General features: G+C 36.5%; 1 protein-coding gene across 26 annotated transcripts in view; it reads right to left on the bottom strand.

Annotated features, from left to right (window-relative positions):
- The window catches only part of NCOA1 (nuclear receptor coactivator 1), a 250,903-nt gene that overhangs the window by 24,451 nt on the left and 205,361 nt on the right, over nt 1–21,091 (bottom strand). For 22 of the 26 annotated variants that reach the window (XM_056813110.1, XM_056813109.1, XM_056813105.1 and 19 more), the window contains 3 exons: nt 20,293–20,461; nt 18,571–18,885; nt 547–648 (listed from right to left, as the gene is read on the bottom strand). In XM_056813110.1, coding sequence (XP_056669088.1) covers nt 547–648; nt 18,571–18,885; nt 20,293–20,461 — 586 coding nt within the window. The remainder of the gene's footprint in view (nt 1–546; nt 649–18,570; nt 18,886–20,292; nt 20,462–21,091) is intronic. The other 4 variants (XM_056813122.1, XM_056813123.1, XM_056813121.1 and 1 more) reach the window with 1 other exon arrangement.

The following is a 21,091-nucleotide window of genomic DNA, read 5'->3' as shown; positions in this document are numbered from 1 at the left end:
AATTTACTGACAGAAATGTTCATATTCTTTCATTTGTGGCTCTCAAAATTTTTGAAAGGTGAAAGACACTGTGACATAGTGAATAGAGAAGCTGGCCTCAGATCAGGCTTCAAATCTTACTCTGGACACATGTAGCAACAGTAAATTGCTTAGTTCTGAAGCTGTCCAGGCAAATCTCTAAGACTACAAGTTGCAGAGAAGGCACCAACCTTCAATACTAGAAGTTTCCTCATCAGGAGTTTCCTATATCTGTTAAAGCACAGGACTGTTCTCCCTGCTCCAAAAGGGGTAAAAATGATCTATTCTGCTGACTCCTATTTGGGAACCTCCCCCCTCCCAATCAAACAAACCCCAAACCTTTACCAGAAATAAGAAGAATGGTACTGCACCTGACTAGACAACAATGAGAAATGATATAATTATTTTAAACACTAGAACAAAGTTATATTGTAAACACCATTATCACTGAAATGAGTCCAAGCCACACTTTGAAAACCACAGCTCTGAGTAATAAATGCTAACAACATGTATTTATTCCATCATTACCTGTGGCGTGATCTGTTGTTGCATGCCTGACCTCATATTAATGCCAACGGGGGCAGACGCTGCAAACTGGTTTAAGATAGCCTGCCGATTTTGATGTATCAACTGGAGAAAGACAGGGAGAAAATGAAATAACTACACTGCTACAAGGAAACATTACGTAGCACAGCCCAATAGTTAGTAGGGACATTTAATTTAAACTACTTGGTTAAGGAAAATTAAATGTTTTTGCCAAACCTACTTGCAATAAAGGAGTAAATACCCAACACTTACTAAATATCCAATGAGCAAAGAAAAATATGCTATATAGTAGGATATTGGGAAATACATGGAAGAAGTATTTGATGATTTTTAAAAGGGCAACTGCTGGGAACTGTCAGACCACGATGTCTTGACAAGGTCATTCATGGAAGCCAGGAGGTCACAAAGTAACTCCATGGCAGGATGGAATTGCCCACTCAGCCCCCTTCGTATGACTTCTCCCATCAACATCCCCTACTAATGGAATTGATATGATTATTGTCCTCTCCCTCATCTCAGAAAAAGTAATATAAGAGGCAAAATGCTTGCACACTATTTCCCCAAAATATCACCAAAATATTAGACTCACAAAGCCAAACACAAAAGACTATAATGGGTTAACCTTTGCTTAGGTACATAATTCCCAGCAAAAGCTGTGCCCATAAGCCAAGCCCAGAAAATCCCCTACCCCCTGTACAGAAACTTATTCTCCCAAAGCCAGTACATAAATCAATCATAAAGACCTGTACAAAATGCTTTGGTACACCATGCTTCATCAATTCTCAGTGGCTTGATTCTACCCACCCTCCTTGAAAAACTCCCTAAACCCTGAAAAAAAGATCAGCCTAATATTAAATCTGAATTGTGTTCTCAGTATCTCTCTGATCTCTCAACCTCACTGCTATGGTTGTTGAATTGTCTCTAGAATTTCTGATTATCTATTTTTATTAAAGATAATAAATTATTTTCTTTGATTATCTATAAGCTCAAAGCTCACTTCCCACAGGTTAATTATGTCTGTAAGCTCAAAGTTCCTCACAGGCTAATGAGAAAATTAAGCCACCTGTGATGAAACCATTTATCTTACGTAGAACCTTTGTGTTTCCTGTCAAAATCAATAGTTACCATACAAATGTATAGAATGATCTCAGAATGTTAACCAAACAATTTGTTAAAAGTTAATGTATCACTTATCCAATTATCTTTACTCAAACATATATGTTGAATAATGTATCTGTGTGCCAAGAAAATGGGCATAAAAATAAAGGCTAAACCTGGGCATGGCAAAGGCTAATTTTTACTTCATGCAGAGCATGCCCCAGGCAGAAACAGATACACAGAGCTACCTTCAGTCTCTCATTTCACTTAGCTGCTCCACCTGCCAAGGACCTCTGAAGCCATAAGTGGGGCTGGACCCCAGCCTGTGGCATTGTCTGGCATAGAGAACAGGGACCATCTTGGCTAGATAAGCCCTCCCCCCGAAACTCTCCAAACTTGGGCCGATAGGATCTCACCCACAAGTGGTACTCGGCTCCAGTGTCAGCAGTATAGGGTTGGGATGAGTAATTCAGAACTTTTAAGTTGAAAAGTACCACAATGGGGCACAGTGAATCAAAAGAAAGAGAGCTATTCACTGAAATACTTAAACACAGTTTTCAGAAAAGGGGAGTAAAAGAAAGAAAAGTAAGCAAGTCACAGCTGGCTAAGCTCTTGGGTTTTATTCAAATTTGCAGTCCATGGTTCCCTGATGTAGGGATGGTAGATTTGACACAGAAGAAAAAATTACCCTTGACTTAAAGTCTTATAACATTCCCCCTTTTCGGGTTAGGCAGCCACTGATAACCCCTCCACCTGAAGGAGGGAAGAATAAATGGACAGGAATGAGGGGTCTCCCTCCTCCCCCACTTTCATAACCCCAGATCCTCGGCTGTAGCAGAGAAGAGCCCATCCTTCAATCCCTTGTCACCTGCCTTTTAAAATGTTTGCGCTTAAGGCTCCTGAGCCAAAAACTTTTTTTTTTGCTTCTAATAGCTTTTTTTTTTTAAAACCCTTACCTTCTGTCTTGGAATCAATACTTGTATATTGATTCTAAGGCAAAAGAGTGGTAAGGGCTAGGCAATGGGGGTTAAGTGACTTGCCCAGGGTCACCCAGCTGGGAAGTGTCTGAGGTCACATTTGAACTTAGGACTTCCCATCTCTAGGCCTGGCTCTCAATCCACTGAGCCACCCAGCTGCCCCCCGCTTCTAACAGCTTTTAAAGAGATAGTACCTTAGGAAAAGCAAGATGGATTTTTTTCATTCCTTCTTCCTTTTTTCCTTCCTCAAGATCTTGAGTAAACACCTTAATTTTTAAAAGCATGTTTCCCTTAGACTGTGTTTAATGTTTGATTTCTTTGCCTCTACGTGTATCCGAATTACAAGTCTTGTTTCTATATTTTCCTGATTAGCCACTTACAAAAAATGCTTCAAAGTCCTCTGCTGAAAAGAGATGATTTATTATGGCTTTTAATCTTGACAGACTGTTCCATAAATCTTTCCATTTCTTATTTTGGGAAGGGCCCCCCAGGAGAAGAAAAGTGAATGATTTGGAACATACAAAGGGAAATTTTATCCCATAATTTGGCTACTCTCTCAGATTTAATATTAAAGATCTATATATGTAATCCTGGAAAATTGCTAGTTAGTCGAAAAATGTACTATGATTGTGTGATTTTATGGTGATAATTGTGTATCAATTAAAGGTGAAATGTTAGCTATATTTGATTCTGCACAATACCTGTACTAGAGAATTTTTTATTATGACTAAGAAGTTTCAGAACTGTTTGAATGTAATTAAATAGACAGCTTGACACCAAGAGGGAATTTCTCCTTTTCAAAAGGCAAAAAAACCATACTGGATGCATAGTAAAACATAAGATATTTATGTGAAAAATTCAGTCAGACTGTAATAAGGGATTATTTGAATGATAAATGATAACTAAAGATCAGGGCTGTTAATCTTCCCTTCTCTCCCCTTCTCCTTGATTCTTCTTTTGGAATCTCTAAATCAACTCAGGGTGAGTTTTATGTCTCAAATAAAATGCTCTTTCTCTTCTTTAAGATTAAGTAAGGGATTTATTGGGGAAGAAAGGAAAGATAAGAAATGGAGGGAAAGAGGGTTTGGGGTTTCCCTAATACTAGAATAAGTCTTAGGTTGGAGAATGGTGGAATATAGTTTAATTTGGGAAAATAGGCTAATAGGTCTGGAAGTTCAGTCACTATATCACAGCAGAGAAATTAGAGAGAGCTGGACTTTTGTCCTCCTTTCTTTCTGTCTCCAAGCCAAGAGACTTCTCTCCTTTCTGTCTCCAAAAGCCAAAGACAACAGACTTCTTTCTGTCTTCAAAGCCAAAGACTTCAGACTTCATTTGGTCTGATCCCCTTCTTCCAACAGTTTCTCCTGGTCAGATTCCGAAACAGAATGTTCTTGTTTGAATGACAGGTCATCAGCCCCAGCTACTCCAGCTCCTGCTGCAAACCATTCCCAATTTCTCACTTCCACAAAGACAACAGGTATAATGTATCGTAGAGAGCATTTTCTAAGATTTAAATTTTGGATTTTAAAATGAGATGTCCTTCAAAAGTAGGAACAAGTGATTATATGTTAGCATTGGGATTTTAGAAATTCAGAACTGGTAATTAATAGATGTGAATTTACGTAGGTATTAAGAATTTGGTATATGGCTAAGTTTAGAAGTTTTAAACAATGTTATACTTGATTGGGAAAATATGTGCTATGAATAAGAAGAGATTTATATCTATTCAGATATAATTTCTTATAATGTCATGATAGATGTACCCAAAAAATTTGTGCTGTGAAGAAAATTAATTTTATGTAAATTGTGCATAATGCAATTGGCAAGAGAAATTTGACCAATCCAGAAATCAAATAAGATTCATTATCAGGTTATTAAGTATAGGTAAATTATTTATATAGGTGGATATAAGTAATTAAATATCACTACTTATAGTTAAGAGCCAAGAGGAAAAGTCAGATGAGGTGAGAAATGTTTAATCAGTTATGTAAAAATGTCTTAAGGCATAAAAGGCAAAACTGAAGGTTTTGAAAGAAAAACTGGAATCTTAAGGAAATCTCATTAAGAAATTTTAATCAAAGTCACTTTGGAAGTTGTTTAGTTTTTAATTAATATATTGGGAGTTATTTAATATCAGGTTTTAAAACCATGTAACTTAAATGTTAAAAAGCCATTGGAAAGGAAGGAAAGATTTTTTTCAGACTCAAGGGCAGTCAAGCATTGAGGAAAAAAAAAAACCACTGGAAACTTTCCAAAAGTAATTTATCCCCTTCCTCAGGCACAGGAAGGAGAACAAAAGTGTTTGCAATTATTTTACATTTATGTTAAGGGACTAATACAACAAAACATTTTAAACAGGTAAAAGTTTTCAGTTACCTTATCTACACTTTATAGATATAATTTGAAAGACCTGAAATGTTAGTTGACAGCTGGAATAAATCTTGATCTGGTAATAAGATAGGTTACAACTAAGGATAAGGAGTAACAGGAATTTTAAAAGTTTATTTGAGTATGTCCAAATACTATAATTCCTATATATTATTATAAAGCAAAAATATGAGCTTTTCTATAAAGAAAAAAGGGTTTTTAGCTGAAACTGAATAATTTGACTATGTGATACAACTGTAAAAGTTCAAACTACAAATTCAGAATTCTAAAGAAGTTCAGGTTAGAAAACATGCCTTCCTATTAATCACAACAATTAATATGTTAGAGTTAGTTAAACTAAAATAATAATGCAATCATTTATGAATAATTGGGTTAACTGTTTAAGATGCTAATGTGAATATATTATAATTGAAAGATTTATGGTTCAAATGGTTAGGATAAATTTTTGAGAAAATATCTAGATTACTTTATATACATCAACATGTCAGTTGATTCTGTAAATGCTTATGTATAAAACATAGTACATTCATGATATAAATTTAGGATTACATTTTTAAAAGGTTAAACATATTAACCCTTCAAAGGAAATTGTTTAGAATTGCTAAGATACAAACTTGATGATTCATTCCCTTGCTCCTTTCTCCCCACAGCTCTAGTTAAGTAATCATACACTAGCAGACAACCAGAAGCAGTTTTTGATTAAAATAATTTCATTGGTTATTGGAATAGGATTCCATTATCCACCTTTATATATGAAAATCCAATTGTAATTTTGAAAACAATAAACATTTTATTTTATTGATTCTCATGTCTCATCACACCCCTTTCTCCTGTTACAGCAAGTTACCAGTTACCCCTCCGTTTTGTAAACCTTAAAATTTCTTAGACTTATAAATGTTGGAAATTTCACCATTGGGAAATTTCATACTTGAAAAATTTCCTACTGATAGTCTATTGGAATGTGAACCCCCCTTGGCATGGGAGGGTCTTTCTCCTCCCTACTTAAGATTACTTTAGGACAGAAACCTTTTGCTGAACAATGGAAAGGGCTTTGACCTATGCTTAAGCATAGAACAGGAAGTTCTTTGAGTCATGATTGATTTTAGAATTGATACAATAGAGATACTTGGAATGACAGAACCAGGTCTTGGAACTTCCAATCTTCACCCTGCTCAGGGTAACAGGATTTAGGAAGGGCTGCAGCAAAGGATCAAGATTTAATTATTTGAGAATATGACCTTCAACAGACATGTGCAAAGCCACAGATCTCTGGGTGGTCCTGGATTAAGCTAGAGCCACCATTGGCACAGGGAAGACATGGACAGTGATTGGTAGATGTGAGAACTGAGGGGAGGGAACTTGGATGGTTTCCTTAAAGATAGCGGAGTCTGAGGACTGAGGTGGTTGGAGAGGTTTTGCTCTGAGAAGCTTGCTCTGAAGGAAGCGCTCTCTCTCTCTCTCTCTCTCTCTCTCTCTCTCTCTCTCTCTCTCTCTCTCTCTCTCTCTCTCTCTCTCTCTCTCTCTCTCTCTCTCTCTCTCTCCTTTCTTCCTCCTGTTTGTAATTAAACTCCATAAAAGGTTGACTGCTGACTTGAGTTTTCATTAAGGAATTACATAGCTGAATTCCTTGGCGACCTTAAATTAATATATATCAGTCTTTTAAACTGATTTCCTTGTCACATTTTTTCTACTGCAGTAAAGAGGATTCTTAGAAAGCACTAAAAAGTTTTTTCACCACTATAGTGACATGTACATAAATAAAGCTTCTATGCAGCAAAGTTAATGAGAACCTTATACTTATTTGAGGTAAATATTTTAGCAATTGCTAGATGATGTGAACAAGCAAGCAACCTGTTTCCAAATTATAATGATTTGAATTGGAGTACTATTGATTATGGGTGGAATCTTTTGTCCTTTAAGAAGAAAATAGCCTTGTAGCCAATACACAGTATTAACTCCAAGACAGAAGGTAAGGGTTTAAAAAAAAAAGAAGAAAATAACTACGTCTATTATATTTTGCTGCTTATATGCATGTATATTTCTTAACAAAATCTTTTCCTCTGCATTACTGAGATTATGATTGGCCTACAATTAAATGTCACAAGTATAATTTAGCTATTTAAAAGGGAGATATAATCTAAATTTTTAAATTAAAGGTTAGGACCTCAAAAATTTCTATATCTTCTGAAGTAGAAAAATTTATTTTACAATATGTTAGTTCCACCAAAATTTTTCTTAATAAAAGGACATACTCAGAGCAACCTGGACCACATAGATCAGAGAGTCCAGACAAACAAGTTCCATGAAGATGAAAAGAAAAGAAAATCCAGCTAAAGTTCCATCAATGTTATTAATTGCTATTTGGAATAGATGTTAATTCCTGCCCATCTGTTTACCCACACTATCTAGTTCATCTCTTATTGCCCTTAACCCCAAAGGCCTCCTTCCTACCTATCTATGGCAGATGGACATCACCAATTATCCTCATTTGGCTGTTCCTCCTTCATTCATGTATCCGTGGATACCTTTTCTAATCTAATTTTTACTTCTATCATAATACTGAAGAAGTATGCTCTTTGCATCTCTCAAAAATTCAAAACAGATAATGGCCCAACATATATATCCAAAGCTCTTGCTAATTTCAAATTAATCTTAAAAACAGGAATCTCATATATTCCTCAGACAAAAGGCCATTTGGAAAGATATCATTATTAATCACTGGTAGCCCCCAGCCCTTTTCTGGGGCTGAGAATCTGTTTGTGGTTTTCCCCCCGGTACTCCTACATTTGGATTCCAGAAAGATTCACCCATCCTTGCCATGACTTCCACCCTAACAACAAGCTTGGGAGAATGCAGATTGTGCTAAAACAACAATACGCTCTACCAACTTGGGGACAAATTAAGATACTTGCAGCCCAAGCACAAGCAAGAATTTACATCTCCGGACTGTACTGTTGCCTTATTTCTTGCTACGTTAGCCCTTTCATCTGTAACCCCTAGCATTTCTGTCATTGAACACCCATCATCTCCCACTCACTTTTCTTTAGGGAAATTCATTGCTTCTCTCTGCCCTGCTGTATTACTGCACCCTAGTAGAAAGAAAGATTCCAGACCCATTCAAGCTTGTGTCAGAGCTCCCTATGTATTGATTGTACAATGTATTTTCCCCAGGACTTTTAGAATTTCTTCTTGCTCAGGATGTATTTTAACAAATTGTCTTAATTCTTCCATCACCTTTTATTGTGCTTCCTGTTAATATGACTACTAACTGGTATGATGGTCTAGGCATTTATGCCTTACAATTAATTTCTAAGTTTAAACCACTCTGTTTCATTGCATTCATTATTTTGGGTATCACTGCACTCATTTCCAGTACTGCATCTCTATTAATTTCTCCTGCAGTCATTGTTCAAGGAGTCCACACTGTACAACAGTCATCAGCCTTCATACCTAGGCTCTACCCTACCTCAAATTCAAATTGAATTGAAATCACTTCATTTAAAAAACAAAAAAGGGGGAGATGCCAGCCTCAGGCCATGATATATTGACAAGGTCATTCATGGAAGCCAGGAGGTCACAAAGTAACTCCCTGATAGGATGGAATTGCCCACTCAGCCTACTTAGTATGACTTCTCTCATCAACATCCCCTATTAATGGAATTGATATGATTACTATCTTCTCCCTAGTCTCAGAAAACTCACAAAACCAAACCCAAAAGACTATTATGGGTTAACTTTTGCTTAGGTACATAATTCCCAGCAAAAGCTGTGCCCATAAGCCAAGCCCAGAAAATCCCCTACCCCCTGTACAGAAACTTATTCCCCTAAAGCTAGCACATAAATCAATCATAAAGACCTGTACAAAATGCTTTGGTACACCATGCTTCATCAAGCCTCAGTGACTTGATTCTACCCACCAGAACCCTCCTTGAAAAACTCACCAAACCCCGAAAAATGATCAGTGTAATATTAAATCTGAATTATGTTCTCAGTACCTCTCTGATCTCTCAACCTCACTGCTATGATTGTTGAATTATCTCTAGAATTTCTGATTGATTATCTATTTTTATTAAAGGTAATAGTGATTTCCCTTGATTGTCTGTAAGTTCAAAGCTCCTCATAGGTTAATGAGAAAATTAAGCCACCTGTGATGAAATAATTTATCTTATGTAGAACATTTGTGTTTCCTGTCAAAATCAAGTTACTATACAAATGTATAGAATGATATCAGAATCTTATCAAACAATTTGTTAAAAGTTAATGTATATAAAAAATCAAGCCATTCCCCAACTGACAAATGGACAAGGGACATGAATAGGCAATTTTCAGATAAAGAAATCAAAACTATTAAAAATCACATGAAAAAATGTTCTAAATCTCTTATAATCAGAGAGATGCAAATCAAAACAACTCTGAGGTATCTCACCCCACACCTAGCAGATTGGCTAACATGACTAGGGAAAGTAATGAATGTAGGAGGGGATATGGCAAAATTGGGACATTAATGCATTGCTGGTGGAGTTGTGAATTGATCCAACCATTCTGGAAGGCAATTTGGAACTATGCCCAAAGGGCACTAAAAAACTGTCTGCCCTTTGATCCAGTCATAGCATTGCTGGGTTTGTACCCCAAAGAGATAATAAGGAAAAAGACCTGTACAAGAATATTCTTAGCTGTGCTCTTTGTGGTGGCAAAAAATCGGAAAATGAGGGGATGCCCTTCAATTGGGGAATGGCTGAACAAATTGTGGTATATGCTGGTGATGGAATACTATTGTGCTCAAAGAAATAATAAACTGGAGGAATTCCACGTGAATTGGAATGACCTCCAGGAATTGATGCAGAGTGAAAGGAGCAGAACCAGGAGAACATTGTACACAGAGACTGATACACTGTGGTAAAATCACATGTAATGGACTTCTCTACTAGTAGCAATGCAATGATCCAGAACTATTCAGGACATATGAGAGAGAATGCTATCCACACCCAGAGGAAGAACTGTGGGAAAAGAAACACAGAAGAAAAACAACTGCTTGATCACATTAGTTGATGGGGCTATGGCTGGGAAAGTAGACTCTAAACATCACCCTAGTGCAAATATTAATAATACGGAAATGGGTCTTGATCAATGACACATGTTAAGCCCAGTGGAATTGTGCATCAGATACAGGATGGGGGTGGGGGAGGAGAGGGAAAGAACACGAGTCTTGTAACCATAGAAAAATATTCTAAATCATCTAATTAAATAAAAAAAAGAAACATAAAAAAGTTAATGTGTGCCAAGAAAATGGGCATAAAAATAAAGCCTAAACCCGAGCATGGCAAAGCAGCCACTTCATGCAGAGCATGCCCCAAGCACAAACAGATACACAGAGCTGCCTTTTGTCTCTCATTTTGTCTATCTGAGGACCCCTGGAGGCATGAGTGGGGCTGGACCCCAGCCTGTGGCAGGCAACATTTCAGAAAATCAGAGAATTGGGTCTGGAAAGGATTGTAAAGGTCATCCAGTCCCACTTCTTCCTTTTACAAATGATGAAAACTGAGACCCAAGGTCAAAGAGGTAAGGTAGTTAGTAGCAGAGCTGGGATCAAATACAGGAACTACAAGTATGGTGATCTTTCCAAAGTACTCTGCTTCCTCCCCAAAACTCACAATCTAGAAACACTGTTCATGCACTTGCACACTGTTATTATGGCTTCAAGTCCTCTCTTCAAAACTCTGCAGCCTCATAATACAACAGGAACTTCTCTCAAAAGTTACCAAAGGTTTTTTGTTAAAACTAATAACCTTTTCTCAATCCTCATCCTGCTCTACACAGTCTATGACAATGCTGATTAACCCTTTTTCTCTAATATGGTGTCTCTTTTATGTTGTGACTGCTCCTCTCCAGGTTCTTCTCATAGTTGTTTGACTATTCTTTCCAGTCTCCTTGCTAGATCATTATCTAGTTCATGCCCATTAAATGTGGCTGTCTTTCAAGGGGTTATCCTAAGCTATTTCTTCTATGTTACCTTGCTTGGTGAATTCATTAACTCCTAGAGGTTCAATTATGATTTCTGTGCAAATAACTACTTATTTGTAATACACATCTAGTTTCCTGAGTTACACTCTAGCATCACCAACATTCTCTTGGACACATACAAATAGATGTCCCATAGGCATTTTAAATACCACATGTCCAAAACTGAACTAATTTTCTTTTCTCCTAATCCTTCCTCTCTTTGAAATGTCCTAATTACTATTGTGGGCCCTCCATCCTCACAGTGACTAGATCCACAACCATGGTGTCACTGTTACTTATATATCCAATCTGCTGTCAACTCTGGCTGTTTCTGTCTTTCCAACACTGCTTATTTACCTTTTTATCTTCATTCACACAGTCACCATATTGGTATAAATCCAAATCACCTCATGGCTAGATGATTAGAATAGGCTTGTGACTGGCCTCCCTGCCTCAAGTCCCTCTTGATTCTGATCGATCCTCCATTAGTTGATAAAGTGATTTTCATAAAACACAGGTCTGAACATGGCACCTTCCCATTCAATAAACTCCAGTGACTTACTGTTACTTCTAGAATCAAGAGATAAAATTCACTGGCTTTTAAAGTACTTCACAACCTGGTCTCTTCCTACCTTTGAAATTATCTTATATTTATTTACTCTCACTCCACGCATTCCACAATCCAGCAGCACAACTCTGTTCCTTTCCCTGGCTGTTCCCCTGACTAGAATTATAAGCCTTCCTCCCCTCTACTGTCCAGCTTTACTGGTTTCCTTAGAATTATCTAAAATGCCACCTTTAACAAGAGTCCTTTACAGGTTCCCTTACCACCCCAGCCAAAGCTAATGCTTTCCCTCTGTGATTACTTTCCTGTTACATCATTTACACACCAAATGTAAAAGTTTTCACTGCTGTCTAATTAAAAAAAAAAAAAAAGAGCTCCCTAAGGACAAAGGTTTGTTTTCTACCTTTCTTTGAATCACTAGCACTTAGCACAGAGCCTAGTTCATCTACTGTAAATAGTTAGTACATGCTCTTTTTATTTAAAACAGTGGTTCTCAACCTTTCTAATGCTGTGATCCCTCAATACAGTTCCTCATGTTGCAGTGACCCCAAACCAAAAAATTATTTTGGTGGCTACTTCAAAACTGTAACTTTGCTACAGTTATGATTCAGAATGTAAATACCTGATATGCATTATGTAGTCTCATTGCTACAAATTGAGAGATTGAGAACCGCCGATTTAAAACCCTTACCTTCTATCTTAGAATGAATACTGTGTATTAGTTCCAAGTCACTTACTCCAATTGCCTAGCCCACTCTGTGACTTGCCCAGGGTCACATAGCTAGGAAGCATCTGAAGCCACATTTGAACCCAAGACCTCCTGTCTCTCAATCCACTTAGCCACCCAACTCCTCCCTTAGTACATGCTTTTTGAATGATTCCTGCCCTGTACACATATTCTGTGTTGATTTTACTCAAGGATCCTGGTTGAATGAAGATAGGAAAAACTTCAGCTTTTGATTTTGTAAAGTTCTAAGAGACTCCTGGTAATTAATGTTAGTTTCCTTCTCAGAAATGAAAAACTCTAAAATTAAATGGAGTAAGATGATGTTATCATCAAGGAAGTACTTATTCCCTCATTTAGCTCAAACTTTTTGGACCTTAATTTTCTGCTCAATGAAATGAACAGCTAGGAATATATGTTCTTCTAGGTCTTTTCCAGCTTTAAAAACCTATGATTCAGTCCAAGTTGGTATTTGTGAAAGGACTTAAAAGGTTTCCTTAACTAGAAAGAATTAAGAAAAGCCCAAACTACTAAAGAAAAAAAGAACATGCTTACTCTGAAAAGGTCATCTCTCAAAGATAGGAGTTGAATAACAGATGTGTTGCCAGAAATAAGTAATCCTGAACATTATATAGATACCTTTATCCCAGAATGTCTTTTACCCTAGTGAACTATAGTAAATGACCCCGTTAAGAGAGGAGTCTATGAAGGTATAAGAGTAGAATGAAACCTGCATACAACCACTAACCCATTTTGGAAGGATTTATTCCCTGAAGGTTAATTTTTATTTTGATTCATGAGGATGGGAGAGGGGATATCCAGTGAGAACTTAAATTGATAAATGAATTAGAGACAAAAAACAATAAAACCCTGAACAAATAAAACTTTGAGTCATTGTGGAATAGGGCAAGACTAATATTGCAGAAAACATTTCATAGTTAAACGTACTTGCAGGTGGTAATGGACATTTCTACAGTTTCATAGGCTATTTCTGAAAACAAAATCATCTCTTCATTATTCAGTGGAAAAATAGGCATGCATATATAGTCAAATCTTACTCTTACTTCACAGGCTGATTCAAGACCTAGTTCTTACATGAAACTTTTTGTTGACTATTCCAAACCATCATGATTTCTAATTCCTTTGAACCCCAAAGCATCTGTCCTCAATATTTGACATCATTTAGTTTATCCCTTGATCTTCATGCACCAACATAGAAGTTAAAAAAAAAATCCTACCACAAGATTAATCATCTTGTTTTTATTAGGTGCTTACTAAGTACCAAACACTATAGAAAGGTTGGAAATTGAAAGAAAAAGCAAAAACAGTTTCAGCCTTCAAGAAGCTTGTATCAACAGAGAAAGACAACATGCATTTTTAAAAGGTATATACAAAATGAATACAAAGTAAGTAGAAGGCAACTTTAGAGAAGATGCCACTAGATGTTGGAAGGGGAGAGTAGGGGAGGGGGCCAGGAGAGGCCTCCTCAAGAGGGTGGTAGTTGAGCTGATTCTTGAAGGAAGTTTGGGAGTTTAAGAGGCAGAGGTGAGGAGACAGAATAATCCAGACAAAGGGGTCAACCAATGCAAAGGTCAGGAGAATAAAGATGTACTGTAATGTGCAAGGAACAGCAAGTAGGTCAGTATGACTAGTCCATGTTGTTTGTGGAAGGAAGAATAAGTAAAAGGTAGGAAGAAATCAGGTATGAAGAGCTTTATTTACCAAATAAAGGAGTGTATATTTGATTGAAGAAATAATATAGAGTCTCTGAATCTTGAGTATATTGATCATATGGTCAGATTTATTCTCTAGGAAAATAATTTTGGCAGTTGCAGGGAAATGGGCTGGAAAGCAATTAAAAAACCTTTGCAACAGCCCAGGTAAAAAGTGATGAGGGCTTGTAATAGAGAGAGAAAAGGAGAGGGAGCTTGAAAGGACCAACCAGAAAACCGGCTGCTGTTGGGGACTGATTTCTAGAAAGTACCTTCCCTCTTCCACCACTAGGTTGCACAACCTTAATGGAGTTACTCTGACCTGACCAGAGGGTGAGTCAACGCCTCCCAGCCTTCTTCGTGGATTTGAAAATTCTCCCTCTTATTTCACAAACTTTGAGACAGTTTTTCTGTAAACTAAATTATCTAATTTATTTCTTAAAAAGAAGAGAGATTGAGGCAGCAGAGGATAGAGGGCAGAGGGACCAAGGATACTCTGTCAACTATTCTTTATGGCTACTATTTGATGGTGGGATAAAAATTGTCTTTCAAGGGAAATGGTGATCCACAGTGATCTTCAATTTAGGGCAAACACTTTTCTTCAGCTCAGCCAGGCAAAAGGTGTTAGAAGAGATAATCTCCTAACCAGCTCTGTCAGAGTCTCAGGAATCAGCTCTGGCCAACAGTTTCCTTTTTTGAATCTTCCATGGAATTTCCCTTCCCCTGCCGGCTTCTTGAATGTTCCATTGCCTCTCCAGACTCATTTTCTTCAACCTTTGCAGGACTCCCTTGTTCTCAGCAAATCCCTTGTTTACAGGTCTGAACTAAGAATTCAGCAGTGTGAGTGGAGAAAAGGGGACACAAACAATAGACAATATAGTTTCTTTACAAATAATCCTAGTGACAAGGGTCTCATTGTTCATAAGGTAAGCTATTCCACAGCTGTAAGGGTCTAGTTGTAAGAATGTTCTTATGTGAAGTCAGAATTACCTCCCTATAAAAGCACTTAACATATTTAAAGATAGTTACCATCTCCAAGTATTCTTTTTTTTAAGCTGAAGAAATTGACCCCTTTCCCTTCATATTTAACAAATTTTTAATGTACATTTTTTCTCTTCCTTTGTTCCTCTTATCCTACACAGGTTGGAAGTACAACAATCACTTATGAGTTGGATCCTAATGCTGATTGGGTAAGAAAGTTTAACCAGCTCTCATTTTTCCAACTTGGGCTGACTTGCCAAGCTTTCACCATCCTAGAGATTCTCAGCTCCCAGGATTTTACTTTGTTGGTGTTGGATTTAAGGGAGGATAAGTGATTGGCTTTAGGGCTACTGAACTCAGAACTTCCAAATGCAGGTGAGCCACAAACCTCAGCTTCTCCAGCATGAGAAACTACAGGTGTGCACCCTCCCCTCCAATCTCCCCCAGCCAAGGCTTGTTTTCTAGACCCCTCATTATGCTGCCTGATATTTTTTGTATTCTAAGTCTGCCAATTCCCCTCTTAAAATAGATGCTGGGAATGAATAACTTGTCTATAAAGTCTAGCGCACCAGTCCTGAAGGGAGGAAAATCTTGAGGCCAAGATTCCCACTTAATAGCTATGTAATGTTAAGCAAGCCACTTAACCTATCTGCCTCATTTTTTTTTCTATAAAATGGAAATAATAGCACCTATTTCCCAGAGTTGTTGTGAAGATCAAATAAAGTACTTATAAAGTGCTTAGCACAGTTTCTGGAACATAATAAGCCCTATATAATATAAATGTTTAGCTATAGCGATTGCTGATGATGAGGGGTCTGCCTTGGCTGGGGGAGATTGGAGGGGAGGGTGCACACCTGTAGTTTCTCATGCTGGAGAAGCTGAGGATTGTGGCTCACCTGCATTTGGGAGTTTCTGGAACAGTTTCTGGAACATAATAAGCCCTATATAATATAAATGTTTAGCTATAGCGATTGCTTATACAAAATACAATGGAGTTATTGTTTTAGAATGTACTCTAAGATTATATTAGTTTTTATTGACACATATTAAGTTTATAATAAAAACAAAACATACCATCCCCCAAATTTCTGACAAACCACATTTCCTGGCAGATAGCACATGTCTATATTTATATAATTAATTCTGAGACTCTAAATGAACAAAATATATCCTTTCATTACTAAATGCCAAACAAGTTCCATCTCTTTATCTCCAAGTCTCAGTGCTAACTATGAGACCATGTTTTATTTGAGTTGGCATATTACTCTTATTCTATGAAACAAATGTACAGAAAAAAGCTATAAATATTATTCCTAACCAAATTTTTGGTTTTCATCTGAAGACATTTCTTGGCATATGTCTTTCATATTGATTTTTTTAAACTTTTTTTTTCCTTTTCAAAATTTATGGGAGAGCTCTGAATACCTCAAGTTATAATACCCATGTGAGCTCACAGAATCAGTGTTAAAAGTGACTTCAGAGGTCATCTTGCCCCTTAATTTTAAAAGATAAGGAAACTAAAGCCCACAGAGGTTAAAGGACTCAATCAAGATTACATAAGTAGTATTCTTTATAATTATTACTGAATTTAAAACCTCTCATCCAAAATAGAATATCTTTACCCAGCCTTCATAGGGAAAATTTTATTTCTTGTCAGAAGACAATTTTCACTTATCATAAACTCTGGATTAGATCTTCCCATGGTGTTAAATTTCCATTTTTTTCCTTTTCCATTCCTATAACTTTACTTTCATACTTTCTTTTTCATCTCTCCTAGAACTTCAAGGTCATAAGAAATCCAAATTTCTTTTTGGTTATCATTCACAGAACTGTCTATAGAAAGTTGGAAGGCAACTTAGATGTCATCTAAACCAGCTTTTAGCTGGTTTAAATGAATCTCATTTATAAAAATCCAAACCAAATGTAAACTTCTTGAGGGAAGACACTGTGTAATTCTATCATAATGTCCTTAGGCCCTGGCACATACTAAGAGTTTGCTACACTCAACTAAACACAAGTGCTCATCTACCTTTGCCTAAAGACTTCCAGTCAAGACTATCTTCTGACATTCTGTTTTTGGACAGTTTGAATTGTTAGGAAACTTTTACTTATATTGAGCTGAGATCTACCTCCTTGTAATTTCCAACAATGGGTCTTAGTTTTGCTTTCTGGGAATAAATCTAAGCTTTTTTCCACAAGATAATCCTTTAAAAATTTCAATTATCCACAACATCCCCTTTACTCTTCTCGGTACATATTCAACTTACTAATGTGATATATAGTGCCCTGATCTGTACAAAATACTCAAGATAGGGTATGATTTGGCCAAAGTAGAAGATATCACTTTCTGACTTATGGTGGTTGAGAGTTTATTAGATAATTATTTGAATGCAAATCTTATTTTTCTATCACATTTTTAAAAGCAAATTAAATGAAGATTTCAAACTCCTAAAAGCCAAATATAAAGGAGAACTAACTTCCAAGGGTTTTTTGTGCACCGATTCATTCATTTATATCAATCAGCAAAAGTGAGAATTAAGTGATGGGTTTTTAAAAAATTTGGTAGATACTCTGCCATAGATTAGAAATTTACTTCAGAAAGACAGGATGCCTTCCAGTTTATGACAGGCCAACAGGCAGTGATTTCTGAGGTACTGATATGATCAACCATTGTGATATAGCTCTTTCTTCTTGTAAAAACTGGTGCCTAGCTAATTACTAGTGCCAATGAATGCTCTTTAATGTTCTTTGAAGCATGAGATGATGTTTCATCTAGTAGCAGGCTACTTAATTTTCCAAGTGTGTAAATCTTATTTCCTCAACTAGAGAAGTTTTAAGAGTAGCAACTACTACTTTGACTACATCACCATGCCTAGGGTTAAGTACAATGTGCATTGAAGGTACTCAATAAAGGACTGTTGAATAAAGGAATGAAAGTGAGTTAACACATTAAATTTTAGTCAAGAGATCACTTATTCTGGTATCTCTAGTTCAGATAAACAAAAGGATAAGACCAAAGCTGTTCACCTCTGATCCATGCCCATCTCAGATTATTTCCTATCTTTTCCTTTCCTTTCCCCTATTTCTCACTCATATTTATTCCCATTTTTCTCTTCCTCTATCATGCTCCTTTCTTTCTTGCATTTTCTTTTTCTTACTATCCTCCTTTATTCTCTTATTCTTAACTAGTCATAAAAATAGAACCGAAACACAGTGTTATTATTTGTTGAATTTATTAAATGGATTTGTGGCACCTCCTCTTTAAAAAAAAAAGGTGGAAAATTTTATATTTTTTCTTGGAAAAACAAAAAACAACAAATAAAACAGATTCCCTTACACCCCCCCTCTACCGCCCCACTATTGATGGGGGATAGAGGGGAAGCACATGTAGGAAGTTTCTCGGTCCTGTTTTAGGTTGAGATAAAGATAAATCTTTCTTTGATAAACACTCTGGAAACAGGTTGCATTCCATCATTAAAGCAGTTGTTTCTATATCATAGAAAGAGTTGTAATGCTTTCTTATATTTTTAGAAGTACCCATCATGAAACAACAGTACTTACCTGCTGTTGTCCCTGCAATCTTTGTTGCAATTGAAGTCTAAGTTGGTTGGGAGCAGCTGGAGGCCTGTTCAGAGTTTGTCGGGGCTGCATGCCCATGTTAGTGGGAAAAGCTCCTCGAGGTGGTGGTACTTGGACTGGCATGGTTCCCATAGCAGGCTTTTGTCTAACCATGCCTTGGAAAGGACTGGGGAGATTAGTAGTAGGTGAAGCTGAAGAGTAAGGCTGAGAATACAGACTGGACCTTTCCTCCATCATTAAAGGTGGTGTTGATTGTTGTGGTTGAAATCTCTCTGTTAATACTTCCAATCCACCTCCCTGATATAAAAGGAACCAGAACAATTTGAAAGTTAATTTGTAAAACACAAGACTTTTTTTGTTTTGTGACATTTGTTAACCCAATACTTTTGATCTGAGTACAGTCTATCTTCCAATTTGAATGTTTCTGGGTTTTAATTCACATTCAACATTTGTTACTTGTTACTTAAATGCATAAAAAAAAGTTGCTTTCAAGTAAAATAACATTGAATGAAAATACAAATAAAGCGAACCTCTAAATCAATGAAAGACCACTAAATTTTATGAAATGTCTTAAGGACAGGTCTAAGAATCATCTAAATACAATAAGAAAGATTGCCCAAACTGAACTCTTGCCCTAAATTCTTCTCCACCCTAAAATTCTAGATAATCTGTGGCTTAAGTTAATTGGAAAACAAACAACTGATATAGAAGTAGCTTGGTATAGTTGAGATGCTGATAAGAAATTGACTGGAGAAATAATTAAACATATTAACTAAAGGCAAATTATTTCATGTTTCAGGAGCTTATTGTGTTAATGTGAGTATTCTCATCAGAAATGCTAACTGAAACCCCATCATGCCTTTAAAATGATTTAACGAGTTGCTGTGGTCAAAAATTCATCAATGGGTAACCAACTCTTTGGCTACAAGTTTCTCTCCAAACTCAGTTAGATTGGTCTCTACATAACTGGCCCACACACATTAAACATTTCCAGCTAGGCAGATATAACTGGAGATATACTCTGTTGGCATATCCTTAGAAAACCCAGGATTATCTCCCAGTCACAATGAGATATAAAGAGTTAGCTATAATTCAGAATATGTACTACATCTGATAAAATTAGCTAGCTGAGGGCAGCCAGGATGGCTCAGTGGATTGAGAACCAAGCCCAGAGGTTCTGGGTTCAAATCTAGCCTCAAACACTTCCTACCTATGTGACCCTGGACAAGTCACTTAACCTCCATTGCCTAGCTCCCTCTTATCAGTCTTCTTCCTTGGAACCAATATATAATATTGATTCCAGGATGGAAAGTAAGAGTAAAAATAATTAACAAAAAATAAAATTAGCTAGCTAAAACATGAAACATGGGATGAAAATGTTAATAGCTTTTCTTTAAACTTTACCTTCTGTCTTAGAATCAATACTGTATATTGGTTCCAAGACAAAAGAGCAGAAAGGGCTGAGCAATAGAAAGGGGGGTGGGGAGGCGCTGGTTAGTGACTTGTTCAGGGTCACAAAGTTAGGAAGGATCTGAAGTTAAATTTGAATTCAGAATCTCCCTTCTCTTGGCCTAGTTCTTAAATCAACTTAGCCACCTGGTTGTTCCCTCAAAATGTTAATTTTAATCACTCATCTTCTTTCTGATCTGGACCATATAAAATTCTGGGTACTATTTTTCAAAAAGTTCAAGCTTTAAATAATACCTGGACAAGTTTATCAATTCCAAGGGCTCGGTCTAGCTCAGCCAGTTCATTTTCATCCTTACCACTGAGAAAGGATACCAACTGATCAAGAAGAGCCTTCTCATCATTTCTTCCCTCTATTGTTGTTGGTGGGCACAAGAGCTCATCTAGTTGGGAGGTGATGCACTGGCTGTAAAAAAGAAAAGCTAATTGGGTTGAATAACATGATATATCGAAGAGTAATGAATTTTTCAGTTTAGTTGCAGTTTAGTTTAGGTCAAAAATAAAGACCACAAATTTTTTCTGCAAAATTCTCTCCAGATTATATTGGTGTACTAAAGACTGACTGAATGTAATTTGCATGCAGCTTATAAAATATAAAAGAATTATGTTGCAACATATTTCTCATTTGTTCATCATTCACTAGGGCTTCATTCCATATATTTCCTGTTGGTCTAGAAAAAATTAGATGAAAAATCTATCAAGTCTAACAGCAGGGGAAAAGTGATTTAAACAAGGCATTAGTCTAGAAAACTGTCCAAAATTTCTGAAGAAACAATTTTACTTCAAATTCATTCTGTTAATATGATCATAAACATAAAATTTAAAAGAACTATACATAACTGAATACAATTAAACTCAAAATAATGTTAATATCAGTGATTTTTTTATAAAAGGTAATTATCAAATGACAGTTAATATCAACAAAAGAATGCAATGGAGAAAGCTTTTTATTATTTTTTAATAAAAATATCTATTTAATTAATTTAGAATATTCCCTCATGGTTTGTTCTTTCCCTTACTCTCTCTCCCATCCCAG

This window comes from Monodelphis domestica, chromosome 1 (assembly GCF_027887165.1).
Source record: "Monodelphis domestica isolate mMonDom1 chromosome 1, mMonDom1.pri, whole genome shotgun sequence".
Classification (NCBI taxonomy): domain Eukaryota; kingdom Metazoa; phylum Chordata; class Mammalia; order Didelphimorphia; family Didelphidae; genus Monodelphis; species Monodelphis domestica.
The sequence above is the reverse complement of the archived record's forward strand: the minus strand, read 5'-3'. Positions and strand labels throughout refer to the sequence as shown.